At 45.2% G+C, this 13,749-nt stretch overlaps 2 protein-coding genes across 3 annotated transcripts in view; one reads left to right on the forward strand and one right to left on the reverse strand.

The window, feature by feature from the left end:
- The window catches only part of ALDH18A1 (aldehyde dehydrogenase 18 family member A1), a 948,333-nt gene that overhangs the window by 335,815 nt on the left and 598,769 nt on the right, over positions 1-13,749 (forward strand). The window lies entirely within an intron of this gene.
- The window catches only part of DNMBP (dynamin binding protein), a 226,898-nt gene that overhangs the window by 112,608 nt on the left and 100,541 nt on the right, over positions 1-13,749 (reverse strand). For both annotated transcript variants that reach the window (XM_030202924.1, XM_030202923.1), the window contains one exon: positions 6,091-6,213. In XM_030202924.1, coding sequence (XP_030058784.1) covers positions 6,091-6,213 — 123 coding nt within the window. The remainder of the gene's footprint in view (positions 1-6,090; positions 6,214-13,749) is intronic.

Raw genomic sequence — 13,749 nt, forward strand, 5'->3', positions numbered from 1 at the left:
TGGATCCATCTGCCTGAAGTGCACTGCACCCACTAAAAACTGCTCCAGAGACCTGCATACTGCTGTCAGGGAGCTGGGTATGACATTTGAGGCTGGCAAAAAAAGTTTTTAAAGTTGTTCTTTTGAGGGAGGGAGGGGGTTAGTGACCACTGGAGGAGTCAGGGGAGGTGATCCCCGATTCCCTCCGGTGGTCATCTGGTCAGTTTGGGCACTTTTCTGGGACTTGGACCTGAAAAAAAGGGACCAAGTAAAGTCGGCCAAATGCTCGTCAAGTGCCGGCTTTCTTTTTTCCATTATCGGGCGAAGCTGGCCATCTCGTACCACACCCCCGTCCCGCCTTCTGTACCCTGCCGACACGCCCCCTTGAAGTTTGGCTGGCTCCGCGACAGACTGCAGTTGAGGCTGGCCAAAATCGGCTTTCGATTATGCCGATTTCGCCGGCCTTGAGAGATGGTCGGCCATCTCCCAATTTGTGTCAGAAGATGGCCGGCCTTCTCTTTCGAAAATAAGCTGGATAGTGCCCTTCCTGGGTATTAAAGGCAATCTTCCACTCATCTCCTTCCCTGATATGGATGAGGTTATACGCACCTCGCAGATCTAGTTTGGTGAAGATGCAGACCCCCTGCAGGCGATTGAATAGTTCGGAGATGAGCGGTAAAGGGTATTTGTTGTTTATGCTATTAGCATTGAGGCTGCGGAAGCCAATACATGAAGCACAGTTCCCCATCTTTTTTTCCCAGAAAGAAAACTCCAGCTCCAGCCAGAGACTTGGAGGGACGTATGAATCCCCGTTGAAGATTGTCTTTGATATAGTCAGATATGGCTTCGGTTTCTGGACATGACAGCAGATCAACTCTGCCCCTGGGTGGCTTTTTGCCAGACAAATCAATGAGGCAGTCATACCTCCGATGGGGTGGAAGAGTCTCCACCCGTTGTTTGGAGAAGAAGTCTGCAAATTCTTGGGGTAAGGATTGCCCGACCTCAAGCATGTGGAGAGCCACCAATTTGGGATGCACTACTAAGTCTAAACAGTGTCTCCTACAGGGTTTGCCCCAAAAGTTTAATTGGCTTTGTGTCCAGTCTATCTGAGGATTGTGCTGTTGTAACCAGGGAAGACCCAGGATGATGGGGTTCATGGTTGACTGTATAACATATAGAGTTATAGCTTCTGAACACAGAGCAGCAGGGTCTTGGCCTCAAGCACTCCTGGATGCGCCCATAGACTGAAGATTCAGGAATAGGTTGGGGTAGCTTCTGTATAGGGATGCAGTAAGGCCCATTTATAAAGTTACCACCCGCTCTGGAGTCTATCAATGCCTCAGTGAAAATTTTGGGTTCCACATCAATCGTGACTGGAACCAGTAATTGAGTGGGGGGAGTATGGGTGATGGTTTTAGTCCTGCCTCCCTAGCCAGGACTAGACCTGCAAGTTTCCCGGCCTCTTTGGGCATCGGCAGGCATAGTGTTCTTTTTCTCCGCAATATAAGCACAAGTTCTGTGCCCTTCTCCAGTTCTTTTTGTGGACCGAAAGCCCCTTCTGATCCACTTGCATGGGTTCCTTGTTGTTTCTAGAAGAAAAAGACCATCGTGGGTTTGCGTAGAAACATAGGGGCCAACTGAAAAGGTCCGTGGCTGGCCTGACGCTCCAGGGGTCATTCACGGAAACAAATATCCACTTGTGTGCATAAGAGTATTAGATCGTCAAGATTTGTGGGAAATTCACACTCGGCCAATTCTTCTTTAATCGAGGAGGACACCCCTTGCCAAAACACAGCGGCCAGGCTCTCATCATTCGAGTTCAGCCGCCAGGGTATAGAAGTGAATGGCATAATCTCCAATGGTCTGGGAATCCTGTCGTAGGTTCAGTAGTTCCGTGTCCACTGATGTGGCTCTACCAAGTTCCTCAAATATCATACAAAATTGAGTCAGGAATTCCACCAGGTTATGCAGCATGAGGTTCCTTCTTTCCCAAATAGGAGAAGCCCAGGCCAGCGCAGGATTGGTAAGGAGGGAAATAATATAGGCCACCTTGCTTCTATCTGACATAACTTCTCTGGCCTGTAACTCTAATACATTTGACATTGCTTCAGAATTCTCTGGCAAATCTTGGGGTTTCAGTTGAAGCAAGGAGGTGGAGCAATACAAATCCCTATGCTGCCAGGAGATGCAGTCGATCCAGACTCAGCTGCCGGAGACCCAACTGCCGCTGGGGCAACGTCTGGTCCTTGGAGATTGTCCATCCACTGGGTCAGAGTTTGTATGGCTCTGGAGAGTTGATGCAGCTGGAGCGCAAACTGTTGTAGCAACTATAGGGCTACTGATTCTGTTAAGCTCATGGCCTTCACAAGCTGTTGTGTTTTGAGGTAGTGAGCCCATTGGCCACAGCTGCAGGTCTGACTGTGGCGGAGAGATCACCTCCAAGGTCCATGAAGGGAGGCAACAGCAGGGAGCTGGCATGGCTGGAACTCTAGAGCTAGACCAGGTAGGATCTCAGGAGCAAGGCTCAGGCAGGCAACAGGAGCAAGGCTCAGGCAGGCAACAGGAGCAAGGCTCGGCTTGACAGGAATCAGGAATAAGGCTCGGCTCTGGCAAGAACCAGGAACAAGAGCAGGGCTCTCAGAAGAAAGGCCGTCCGGAACAGGGTTGGCAGGAGCAGCGCTCATAGGAGTAAGGTCCTCAGGAACAGGGTACGCAGGAGCAGCGCTCTCAGGAGCAAGGCCCTCAGAATAGGGTTCACAGGAACAAGGCTGTCAAGGCTTGCTTGCTGCGAAGGCACTGGAAGCAGGGCTGTGTTTCCTTAAAAACGCTCTGCCTTGATGATGCCCAGGTGCACTCCTCCTCTGAAGTATTGCTCTCTGCTTCAAACCAGGAATTGACGTATGCACACCCTCCCCACGGGCAGGGCATGTGCAGATGTGGAAGGCTGCTGCCACTGTGAGTCTGTAGGATCGGTGCCAGTGCCTCGTCATAACCGCGCCGGACCTGGAGCAGTCACGGTAGGGTGATGACAACAAGTTTGCTATTGTTTTCACTAGCATCTGTGAATGTTTGGGGTCACACAATATGGTGGGTGTGCAGGAGGAGATGGCTTCAACTTTCTGACATCATGCCGTCTCCTGTCATAAAACTTCCTTGGGCTGAAGGTAGTAGGCGAAGCTTGCCGGTATTTTAGTTCACTCAAAACAATAGCAAAAGATTATTAGAAATAACGGACTGCCTATGAGTAGTCCATCCGTAAAAAATCAAAAACTGTTCCAGTTGGATAGGCAGTGCCTTAAAATGTGGAGGATAAAGGATTTTTTAAAAACTTATTTGACAGCTTTTTTTTTATTTTTTGAAAGCTTTCCATATCTATATATATCATGAAATAAATATCACTAAAACAGCTTTAAAAATTATTGTAGCTGGTAGAAACAGCAGTAATAAACTCTGTATTTTGTGCAAATTTTTCTACACTGTTCTATAGACCACAGTAATACATGGCCAAATTTAAGTGAGGATATCCTGTTTCCTGATGGGTTCATCTTAACTGTTATTGTAATCTGCCTTGGGAAGCCTGGTGTTATAAAGATGGAATATATTTAAATTAAATGGAAATAAAATTAAACTCTCCTTTCATGGGGCACGTGGAATCACCACTTCATCTCATTTGTAGAATTTTACATTTTAGATACACAAATGGGTTATTCTGTTTTGATCATGTTTCAGGGACAAATAATTTTATAAGTCAAAATAATAAAAATAAATATTTTCTTTCATGTAGATCTCTCATTTGTTTAAACATAACTAAATGGGCTATAAGCCCCTAATGCAGTACAATGGTTTTCTTATATTTTTTTCTTGTGCTGACTTATACTGTGCTAAAACTGAAAACTGTTCTCTTCTATCTGGTCAATAATGCATACCAAGTCACATGCATTTGGCGTGTGACACACGCATTCAGCCCCAGACTCCGGCTCACATGCCAAAGCCCCCTCCTCTCACGCATTTGCGGGATGAGGTAAGCACTTCTTCCTCTCTGCTCCCTGCAGCGCTGCCATCCTTCAATGTTCCAGGCTGCTGGCAGCAATCAGTGTCAGTGAGCTAAGCAGTAAGCATACTGCCTTCGGCATCCCTAGAAACTTTCCCTCGGCTACAACTTCCTGTTCTGCCTATGCACTGTACGCCGAAACACGGCCCATGTCGGATTACTGATGTACAAGATTGTTTGATTGATGTACAAGACTGATCTACGCTGTGGAATAAAAGGTCTTGTGTTTTGGATTGTGTTCTGTGGTTTGAACCCTCTCTATGCTGTTTTCCAGAGCCAAGTTACCCAGTCCCAGCAGAGATTGGAGGGGAGGAGACTGGTTTGGATAAGGGTTAAATTTTAGCCACTCTGATTTTCAGGGATCAAATTATCTGGTCATGGGAAATTTTCCAGTTTTTGATCGAGCAACTAACTTGCTGATTTTTCAGCCCAACTCCTATATATGCAGGTTTATTATTGAGTATCTTGATAAACCGTTCTGGGGACAAACCATCAGAGTGGTTTACATCTCAAGTCTATAGTAAGCAATAAGAATAGAAAAGAAGTACATAAAAAAATAGGAAAAAGTTTAATACAGGACAGGAAGAAGAACATAAGGATCACCAAAAGCTACAGCTCATGGGTTGCATATAAGTAGAAGAAGGCGTTATCTGGCAGTAACAGTGGCATCAGGTGATTCTCACAATGACTGGTATCTCATTACCCCAGCATACTGAGATTTTTAAGCATGAGAATGACTAAAAAAGAAATAAAAATCAAGTGTGCAATGATTTTCTTTATCCACAACCAAATTAATATTTTAAAAATGTTATTTCTATAAAAGGCAGATATGAAAGAAGGAAGAGAACACTCTCTTAATACTCCATTCAAATATGTGGGAAAAATAGTGAGGTCTATATTCAGAGGCTCTTATCCACACAGCAGCACCTGGCACTATCCTGATAACGGAGATTCATAAGATTGTGAATTGCTGATTGATGAACTTCAAACTAGGAAATGTTTGCGGTTTACAGCTGTCTTTGCGGATGAACACTCTTTAATATAAGGCCTCCTGCTAGGACGTCTGGCATCACATTTGAAGATAAGTAAAGTGATCTTTAGCTTACCCACCTCTATGAGAGCTGTGTATGAAACAGGATGTCATTAGTAGCATACTTGATCAATCATATAGAGAGAAAGGGAGGTCGGAATGCTATGATGTCAGATCGGGCAATATAACACAGTTTTAATGTGTATGATTCCTTGCAGGATAGCCCTTTTTCACTTAGCACTATTGCATATTTTAAGAAAAATATTTAAAAAATCAATTTGCACATAAAGCATCACGTATAAATAAGGTTTATGAAGGTTGTAGGTTTCTTTTAGGTTAGAACTATCCTGGTAATGCAAGGGTGTAGCAAACAGCTATCCTGTTAGTGGTGATATTCAGATGACTAACCAGATTAATATCCGGATAAAGTTAGGACAGACAAAATGCTGTCATAACTTTATCCAGTTAGGGATCCAGATAAATGATTGAAGATTGTTAGCCGCTCCCTGCTCTATCTGGACATACAGTGTTGGTTGCGATGTGAATACTGGCGCCCAATATCCAACCACTGTGGCTGGCATTTTAAAAATGCAGAATATGGCAGCCTAATCCCTTTTCAGCCAATATAGCAAGGGTGGCTAATCACAGTCCTTGAGAGCCACCACCCAGTTGGGTTCTCAAGATTTCCACAATGAATGTGCACGAAGTACATGCAAATCAATGTCATGCATATTCATTGTGGAAATCTTGTAAACCCGACTGGGTTATGGCCCTCAAGGATGACTCTATTTGCCCACCCCTGCAACACAGGGACCCTCCATTCTAGAGAGGGACTGCTGTAACTTTGCACGAGCATCAAGGTCTGAGACCATGTCAAAGCCAAACATGAGTATCCTGTTCCCTTTCCCAAATCAAAACTTAAGGGAAACATGCCCTGCTGTGCTCTCTGCCCACAGAACCTCTGTAGTAAGGCTTTTTAATGCAGAATTATCCCCCCTCAGCCCTCCCCCCACACAAAATAAATGCTTACCTCGTTGGAGGGACAGTCCTCCAGGCTCATAGGTTGTGAAATCACTGATGCAAGCAAAGAGCTTCTCCCCATGCTTCAAACTAGGAATTGTCAACTGCTCTATAAAACTGCTTGGAAACTGCCCTGAATAGAAAGGAGGGAGAAGTAAGTCAGTATGCAGCACTCATTTGGACCATCACTGACAAGCTCAAACAAGTGGAAGAAACAAAAAGAACAATTCTATAACAGGGAACCCACATGTATGCATCACTTGAGCATGTGTGTAAGTGCACAGAATAATGTCACTTCCACAAGTAAATGTATATTTATGCGCCTAAGTAGCAGCAAAACAACTAACTGCATGCTATTCTGTATGGGTGGGCATAAGTGCCATAACGTGTAAATGCAAGGGTGGTGTTCACAATGGTGGAGTATGGGAGGGCATAAGAAATGATGCCACTAGAATACAGTAAAGTTACATGTGCCCCTTTTCCATTTGGGCATCTGCAATTACACCAGGTCTATGGCTAAATGTAAGGTGTACCGATACTGGGTTATGCTAGTTGTGCTGCCTTCTGAGCTCTTCACCTGCTTCAAGTCCTCTGCTCCTTTGTACATTGGGAGAGCAGTTTCCAGCACTCGGAACTGAGAGAAAGCGGCCTCCGCTCTAGGTGCTAGTTATGGTTCCAGTAGACTTTCTCTTCTTGGTACTGTCCCTTCCTAATCTGTTTCTCCATCTGAAACCACTGTACAGTGCAGGAACACATTGTCCACCCTCTGTATTCATCATCTCACCATCACTTTTTTCCTCTTCCTTCTTCTCAGCTCTCAACCTTCAACACTTCCTTCCTTCCACTCATCCCTCTCCTTTCTATCTGAGTACATCTCACCTTCGTCGCAGTCATCATACCTCTCCTACTCTTCTCCGTACTCTCTTGCTCCTTCTCCTGCTGTCTACTGGGGACATTAATCCCAATCCTGGTTCTCCACATCAGCTCTCATCCTAATTGAGCAGGTCACACCGTGATATCTCCAATCTAATTTCTGTTCCTCTCCTCCCCCCTTCTTCTCTGCCTTTCTCTTGTGCTCTGTGGAATGCCCGCTCTGTCTGTAACAAACTTTCCTACATCCCTGACCTCTTTATCTCTCGTACTCTCCATCTGCTTGCCCTAACTGAAACTTGGCTTTACCCTGAAAACTCTGCTTCAGTCGCGGCCCTATGCCATGGAGGTTATCTTTTTTCCCATACTCCTCACCCGGTTGGCCGCGGAGGTGGTGTCAGGCTACTACTTTCACCCTCTTGTAGATTTCAATCTCTTCTTCCACCTCAGTCTCACTGCTTTCCTTCCTTCGAAGTCCACTCCATCCGTCTATTCGCTCCTCTGCCTCTCCGAGTAACAGTCATTTATTGACCCCCTGATAAGTCCCTTTCTTCCTTTCTCACTGACTTTGATACTTGGCTTTCCTTCTTTCTTGAACCTTCATCTCCTTCCCTCATTCTTGGGGATTTTAACATTCATGCTAATGATCCTTCTGACTCTTATGCTTCTCAGTTTCTTGCTTTAACATCCTCTTTCAATCTTCAACTGTGCTCCACTGCCCCTACTCACCAGAATGGCCACTGTCTTCCACTGTCTTGATCTTATCTACTACTACTACTACTACTATTTAGCATTTCTATAGCGCTACAAGGCATACGCGGCGCTGCACAAACATAGAAGAAAGACAGTCCCTGCTCAAAGAGCTTACAATCTAATAGACAAAAAATAAATAATGTAAGCAAATCAAATCAATTAATGTGAATGGGAAGGAAGAGAGGAGGGTAGGTGGAGGCGAGTGGTTACAAGTGGTTACGAGTCAAAAGCAATGTTAAAGAGGTGGGCTTTCAGTCTAGATTTAAAGGTGGCCAAGGATGGGGCAAGACGTAGGGGCTCAGGAAGTTTATTCCAGGCATAGGGTGCAGCGAGACAGAAGGCGCGAAGTCTGGAGTTGGCAGTAGTGGAGAAGGGAACAGATAAGAAGGATTTATCCATGGAGCGGAGTGCACGGGAAGGGGTGTAGGGAAGGACGAGTGTGGAGAGATACTGGGGAGCAGCAGAGTGAATACATTTATAGGTTAGTAGAAGAAGTTTGAACAGGATGCGAAAACGGATAGGGAGCCAGTGAGAGGGGAGAGGATAAAGCTAAGCCATAGCCCTAACTACATTCAAACCAGCATCAGTGGTATCCCACTGTGAGGTGATGAGTACTCTCATAGCCGCATGAATATGAAACACTTTGGGGGGTTTCTCGGTGCCCAACATCATAGGCTGAGAGGTAGCCTCTTAACCGAGGGGCTTAGGGGAAGAAATATTAAGCATCTCCAAAGCTTTAGTAATCAGGGAAGACCGCTCTTCCTTATGGAAAAGCTGCAGTGGGATCACCCCTTCCTCAGGAGAAGTTCCCCTTCCTCCATAAAGTCAGATAGTGAGCAGCATGAGGCACCTGAGAGGGGAACATCTGACCCATGATCTGAGGGCTATGACATTTCATCCACCCCCCTCTGGATCTCCAAACAGACCCCTTTGGGCTGCTGCTCCGATAAGCCACTGAGGGGGGTGGGGTCCGTGGAGGGCTGACAGGAGAGAGGTCTCTTGAGCAAAAAGGCCTGGTGTATTTAAAGCACAAATTCAGGGGAAAAAGGAGCATCTATAGTATCCTGTCCCGAATCCCCAAAGGAGGGCATAATGCAGCCCTTGCGAGGAACCCATGAGAGAATTCCTTACCAGCTGAAACAGACCCAGCAACAGCCCTATCAGTAGCAAAGCAAGTTGGTGCTTCAAACATGGTGGCTGCGGGTGCACACGCACCAAGTGAGGCACTGTAGAGCCCGCAAAGCATTTGCCTATGGCCCTTCCAACATCCCCAGACCCGCCTTTGCGGTCAGTTTAGCAGGAGTAAGACTGTTACATTTAAATCTGTTTATTAATATATGCACTAAAGACGTACAAAAAAAATAACAAAACAATTCCAGGAACATGGGGAACAATGATACAGCAATCAAGCAAAGCACAGAGGAGCTGTGTGTCCGCTAGACCCCCCCGATAGGCAAAGAGAAGAACATCTGTTCCAAGACAAAGGCAACACCCAAACGGAAAAAAAAAACATACAAAGTTACAGAGCATTCAATATCAAACTACGGGCTCTGGGAGAAAGGGGATGTATATAAGGACCCACTCAGATATGCTTTTTCTGATTTAAGAACAACCCCAACCTCCGCTTCTCCATCAACATAATTCCAAAAAGAAGGAGGGTCAGGAACAATCCAAGCCTTTAAAATAATTTTTTTCCCCAAAAGGGCTGCCTTGCGGATGAAACCCCACTCTGCAACATAAATACCTCATATTTATCGAACAAAAGACCCATTGCCGATAATGGTATTGTGGACCCCAAAAGGCATCCTAAATATTGGGACTATATTGGACAAAAAAAAAAGGCGTGATAAAAGGAATTAGGTTGCTGATTACATTTATGACAAAGGGGAGTGTCAATGCTGCCCATATTGAAAAGTTGCGTTTGAAAGATAAAGGCCCGATAAAGTACCCCAAATTGGCATTCACTCAGATCTGCTGCCATAACCAGAGTTGGAATCCTAGGAACTAATCTACTAATGTCAACAGATGTCAAAGACCTCTGCAAATCCGCCTCCCATTTAACCAATAATGCAGAGATAATCCTAGGAGGAGAGAATGTCCAAATGGCTTTATGAAGCAACGAAACCGACAGCCGGTCTCTATCATGCAGATCTAAAAGAGAAACGGAGGAGGGCTGTTAAAGGCCACACGACACAGAGACCCAATGCTGCTCACCAGCCCCCACACCGGGAGCAGCATTTCACTGTTTCAGCTGAGGCAGCCATAAGCACAGAGACAAGAAATAAAAACCATCTTACAGGACTAGAGCTCCCAGACAAAGATGTTGGCAGAGGCAGAGGCAGAGAAAAAGTTGAAATGATACTCACTTACTGCTGCCTGTAAAAAGCAGCACTGCTTGTCCCCTTTTCTAACAAACACCTTGTGCTTTTTAAAAAAGAAATGCCAGCAAAATAGAAAGGGATAGACCAAACAGAAGGGAAGGGATGGGGAACCTGGCACCACTACGTGTACCCCAAAGCCCACTCTAAAACCCCCTCGCTTGACTAGACCTGAGGGACAGGTCAGGAGCCAGTACCAAACAGAAAGGTGCACAGGGATATGTCTATGAGATAGAGAGAATACTGGAGAGGCTGCTCCTGCACAGTATCCTATACTGCAGAGCTCTGTTGTTCTCTATCGCCACCTGCTGGCAGATGGATATAACCCACAAGTCTCTGGATCGATCTGTGGGACAAAATGGATGAGTAGATTTAAGACGTTGATTAAAATTACATGTTGGCAACAAAACATTGTGTGTGCGTATGTGAACGAGTTTGAAAATGCACCAAATCAAACAGAATGAGCCCCTAAAATATGGCCCCATGCATTTCTATGGGAAAAGAGTGCCAAGTCCTGTAACATAGAAACTTGTGAAATGCAGCATTTAGAAAACAGGGCAAGAAAGGAATTCCCTTTCTTCCAAACCCCCACACTCCTAGCACATAACTAACCCCTCTCACAACTGCCCTACTCACCCAAACTGTCCCACAACTACAACTGTACCCCCCGTTCTGCCACACTACTCCACAAATTGCTCCATCCCAAACTACCCCCTCCCACAAATGCCGGCATGTGCGAAAACTGAGCATATGCACGGGGGGAAGGGGAAGCAGCAGCGGCAGCTTGAGGACACTGCCACTGGCCACACAAGGTATAAGTTTGTTTGGCGGAGAGTAGGTCTTCTGCTGGCGGGGCTTAGGGATCCCCACCAGACACAATAAAAGAGTGCAAATTTTTGGGTGGACCTGAGCCCAAAATTGGTAGGCACCAGCTTACCGGTGGTTACACCACTGATGGGTAATATGTCTGTACATTTTTCTTAGTTTAAACACTCTTATCTGCAGTTCTCATTTCCCCTGCCCCATGCTTTCTCTTGTGTCCATTGTAACTAGCACCAGAGACTGTAGGTAGGATCCATCCAATGGGAAGACAGTGAAGGTGGAGAACTATTAGGCAGCTCTAGATGCAGGAAGGGAGGAGGTGATCTGGAAGAAGTTTCTGTTTTTGTACCACAGAATTGAAGTTCCTGCATGTGGTTGTGGCAGCACTTCTTCCCTTGGCTCTCTGATATCATCCCATGGCTTTCAATACCATCTCTATGCTGATGACTCCCAAATTTACCTCTCTACCCCTGAAATCTCAACTAGCATCCAGACCAAGGTTTCAGCCTGCCTATCTGATATCGCTGCCTGGATGTCCCAACTTAACATGGCCAAAACCGAGCTTCTCATCTTTCCCCCTAAACCTACCTCTCCTCTCCCCCCTTTCTCTATTTCTGTGGATGGCACTCTCATTCTCCCTGTCTCATCTGCTCAAAACCTTGGGGTCATCTTTGACTCCTCTCTCTCCTTCTCTGCTCATATTCAACAGATTGCCAAAACCTGTCGTTTCTTTCTCTATAACATTAGCAAAATCCGTCCCTTCATCTCTGAGCATTCTGCCAGAACCCTTATCCACACTCTTATCACCTCTCGTCTTGATTATTGTAACCTGCTTCTCACCAGCCTCCCTCTTAGCCATCTCTCTCCTCTTCAATCAGTCCAAAACTCTGCTGCGCGACTCATTTTCTGCCAAAGTCACCCTTGCGCACATTAGCCCCCTCCTTAAGTCACTTCACTGGCTTCCTATCCGTTTCCGTATTCAGTTTAAGCTTCTCTTAATGACCTATAAGTGTATTCACTCTGCTGCTCCCCAGTACCTCTCCACTCTCGTCTCTCCCTACGCCCCCCCCCCCCCCCCGGGTACTCTGTTCTGTAGATAAATCTCTCTTATTCGTCCCTTTCTCCTCTACTGCTAACTCTAGACTCCGTTCCTTTTGTCTTGCTGCACCTCACGCCTGGAATAGACTTCCAGAGCCTGTGCGTCTAGCCCCGTCTTTGGCCGTCTTCAAGTCCAAACTTAAAGCCCACCTCTTTAACACTGCTTTTGTCTCCAAACCACTACTCACTTGCCCTGTCCTTTATCCTCACCTCTTTATTCCCTTACCCTTATTGTTCTGTCTGTTTACCTGTCTTATCTAGATTGTAAGCTCTTTGAGCAGGGACTGTCTTTTTGTGTATGGTGTACAGCGCTGCGTATGCCTTGTAGAGCTATAGAAATGTTAAATAGTAGTAGTAGCAGTGGTGGTCGAGTGGTGGTGGTGGTGGGGGGTGTGAAACCCCCTACAAAACTTTCTATGGGTGAAGCAGTTCCAACAGCTGCAGTATACATACACTGATTCACTGTAACATATTAATTAAGGAACTGCACCTTTTTATTTTATTTTTTGAATACCATGCTGGGCCAGACCAATGGTCCACCTAGCCCTGTATTCTGCTTCCAACAGAGGCTTCCTGGCAAAAACCCAATTAGTAGCAACATTCCATGCTACCAATCTCGGAGCAAGGAGTGGCTTCCCCTATGTCCATCTCAACAACAGACTATAGCCTTTTCCTCCAGGAACTTGTCCAAACCTTTTTTAAACCCAAGTATGATAACCACTGTTACCACATCCTCCGGCAACAAGTTTCACAGCTTAACTATTCTTTGAGTGAAAAAAAATGTTTTCTCCTATTTGTTTTAATAGTATTTCCATGTAATTTCATTGAATGTCCCCTGGTCTTTGTACTTTTTGAAACAGTGAAAAATGATTCAATTCTACCCATTCTACACCACACAGGATTTTACAGACCTCAATCATATATGCCCCCTCAGCTGTCTCTTTTCCAAGCTGAAGATCACTAACCTCTTTAGCCTTTCATCATACGGGAGGAGTTCCATCCCCTTTTATCCTTTCTGTCACTCTTCTTTGAAACCTTTCTAATTCCACTATACCTTTTTTGAGATACGGCGACCAGAATTGAAAGCAATACTCAAAGTGAGGTCGCACCATGGAGCAATATAGAGGCATAACAGTATTTTCAGTATTATTTTGCATCCCTTTCCTAATAATTACTTGCATCGCTTTTTTGGCTGCTGCCGCACACTGAGCACAAGATTTCAGCAAATTGTCTATGACAACACCTAGATCTTTTTCTTGGGTGCTGTCTCCCCCAAGGTGGACCCTAGCATCAGGTAACTAGGATTTGGACTATTCTTTCCAATGTTCATCACTTTGCATTTTTCCACATTAAATTTCATCAGGAATTTTGATGTCCAGTCTTCCAATTTCCTAAGGTCTTCCTGCAATATTTCACAGTCCGCATGTGTTTTAACAATCTTGAATAGTTTTGTGTCATCTGCAAATTAAATCATCTCACTCATCATTCCGATTTCCAGATCATTTATAAATATGTTAAATAGTATCAGTCCCAGTACAGATCCCTGTGGCACTCCACCATTCACCCTCCTCCATTGAGAGAAATGGCCATTTAACCCTACCCTCTGTTCTCTGTCCAGTAACCAATTCTTAATCCACAGAAGAACATGCCTCTTATCCCACGACTTTTTAATTTTTTCAGGAATCTCTCATGAGGAACTTTATCAAGAGCTTTCTGAAAATTTAGATACACTACATCAACCGGCTCAC

The sequence above is a fragment of the Microcaecilia unicolor genome, chromosome 5 (genome assembly GCF_901765095.1).
Source record: "Microcaecilia unicolor chromosome 5, aMicUni1.1, whole genome shotgun sequence".
Taxonomy (NCBI): domain Eukaryota; kingdom Metazoa; phylum Chordata; class Amphibia; order Gymnophiona; family Siphonopidae; genus Microcaecilia; species Microcaecilia unicolor.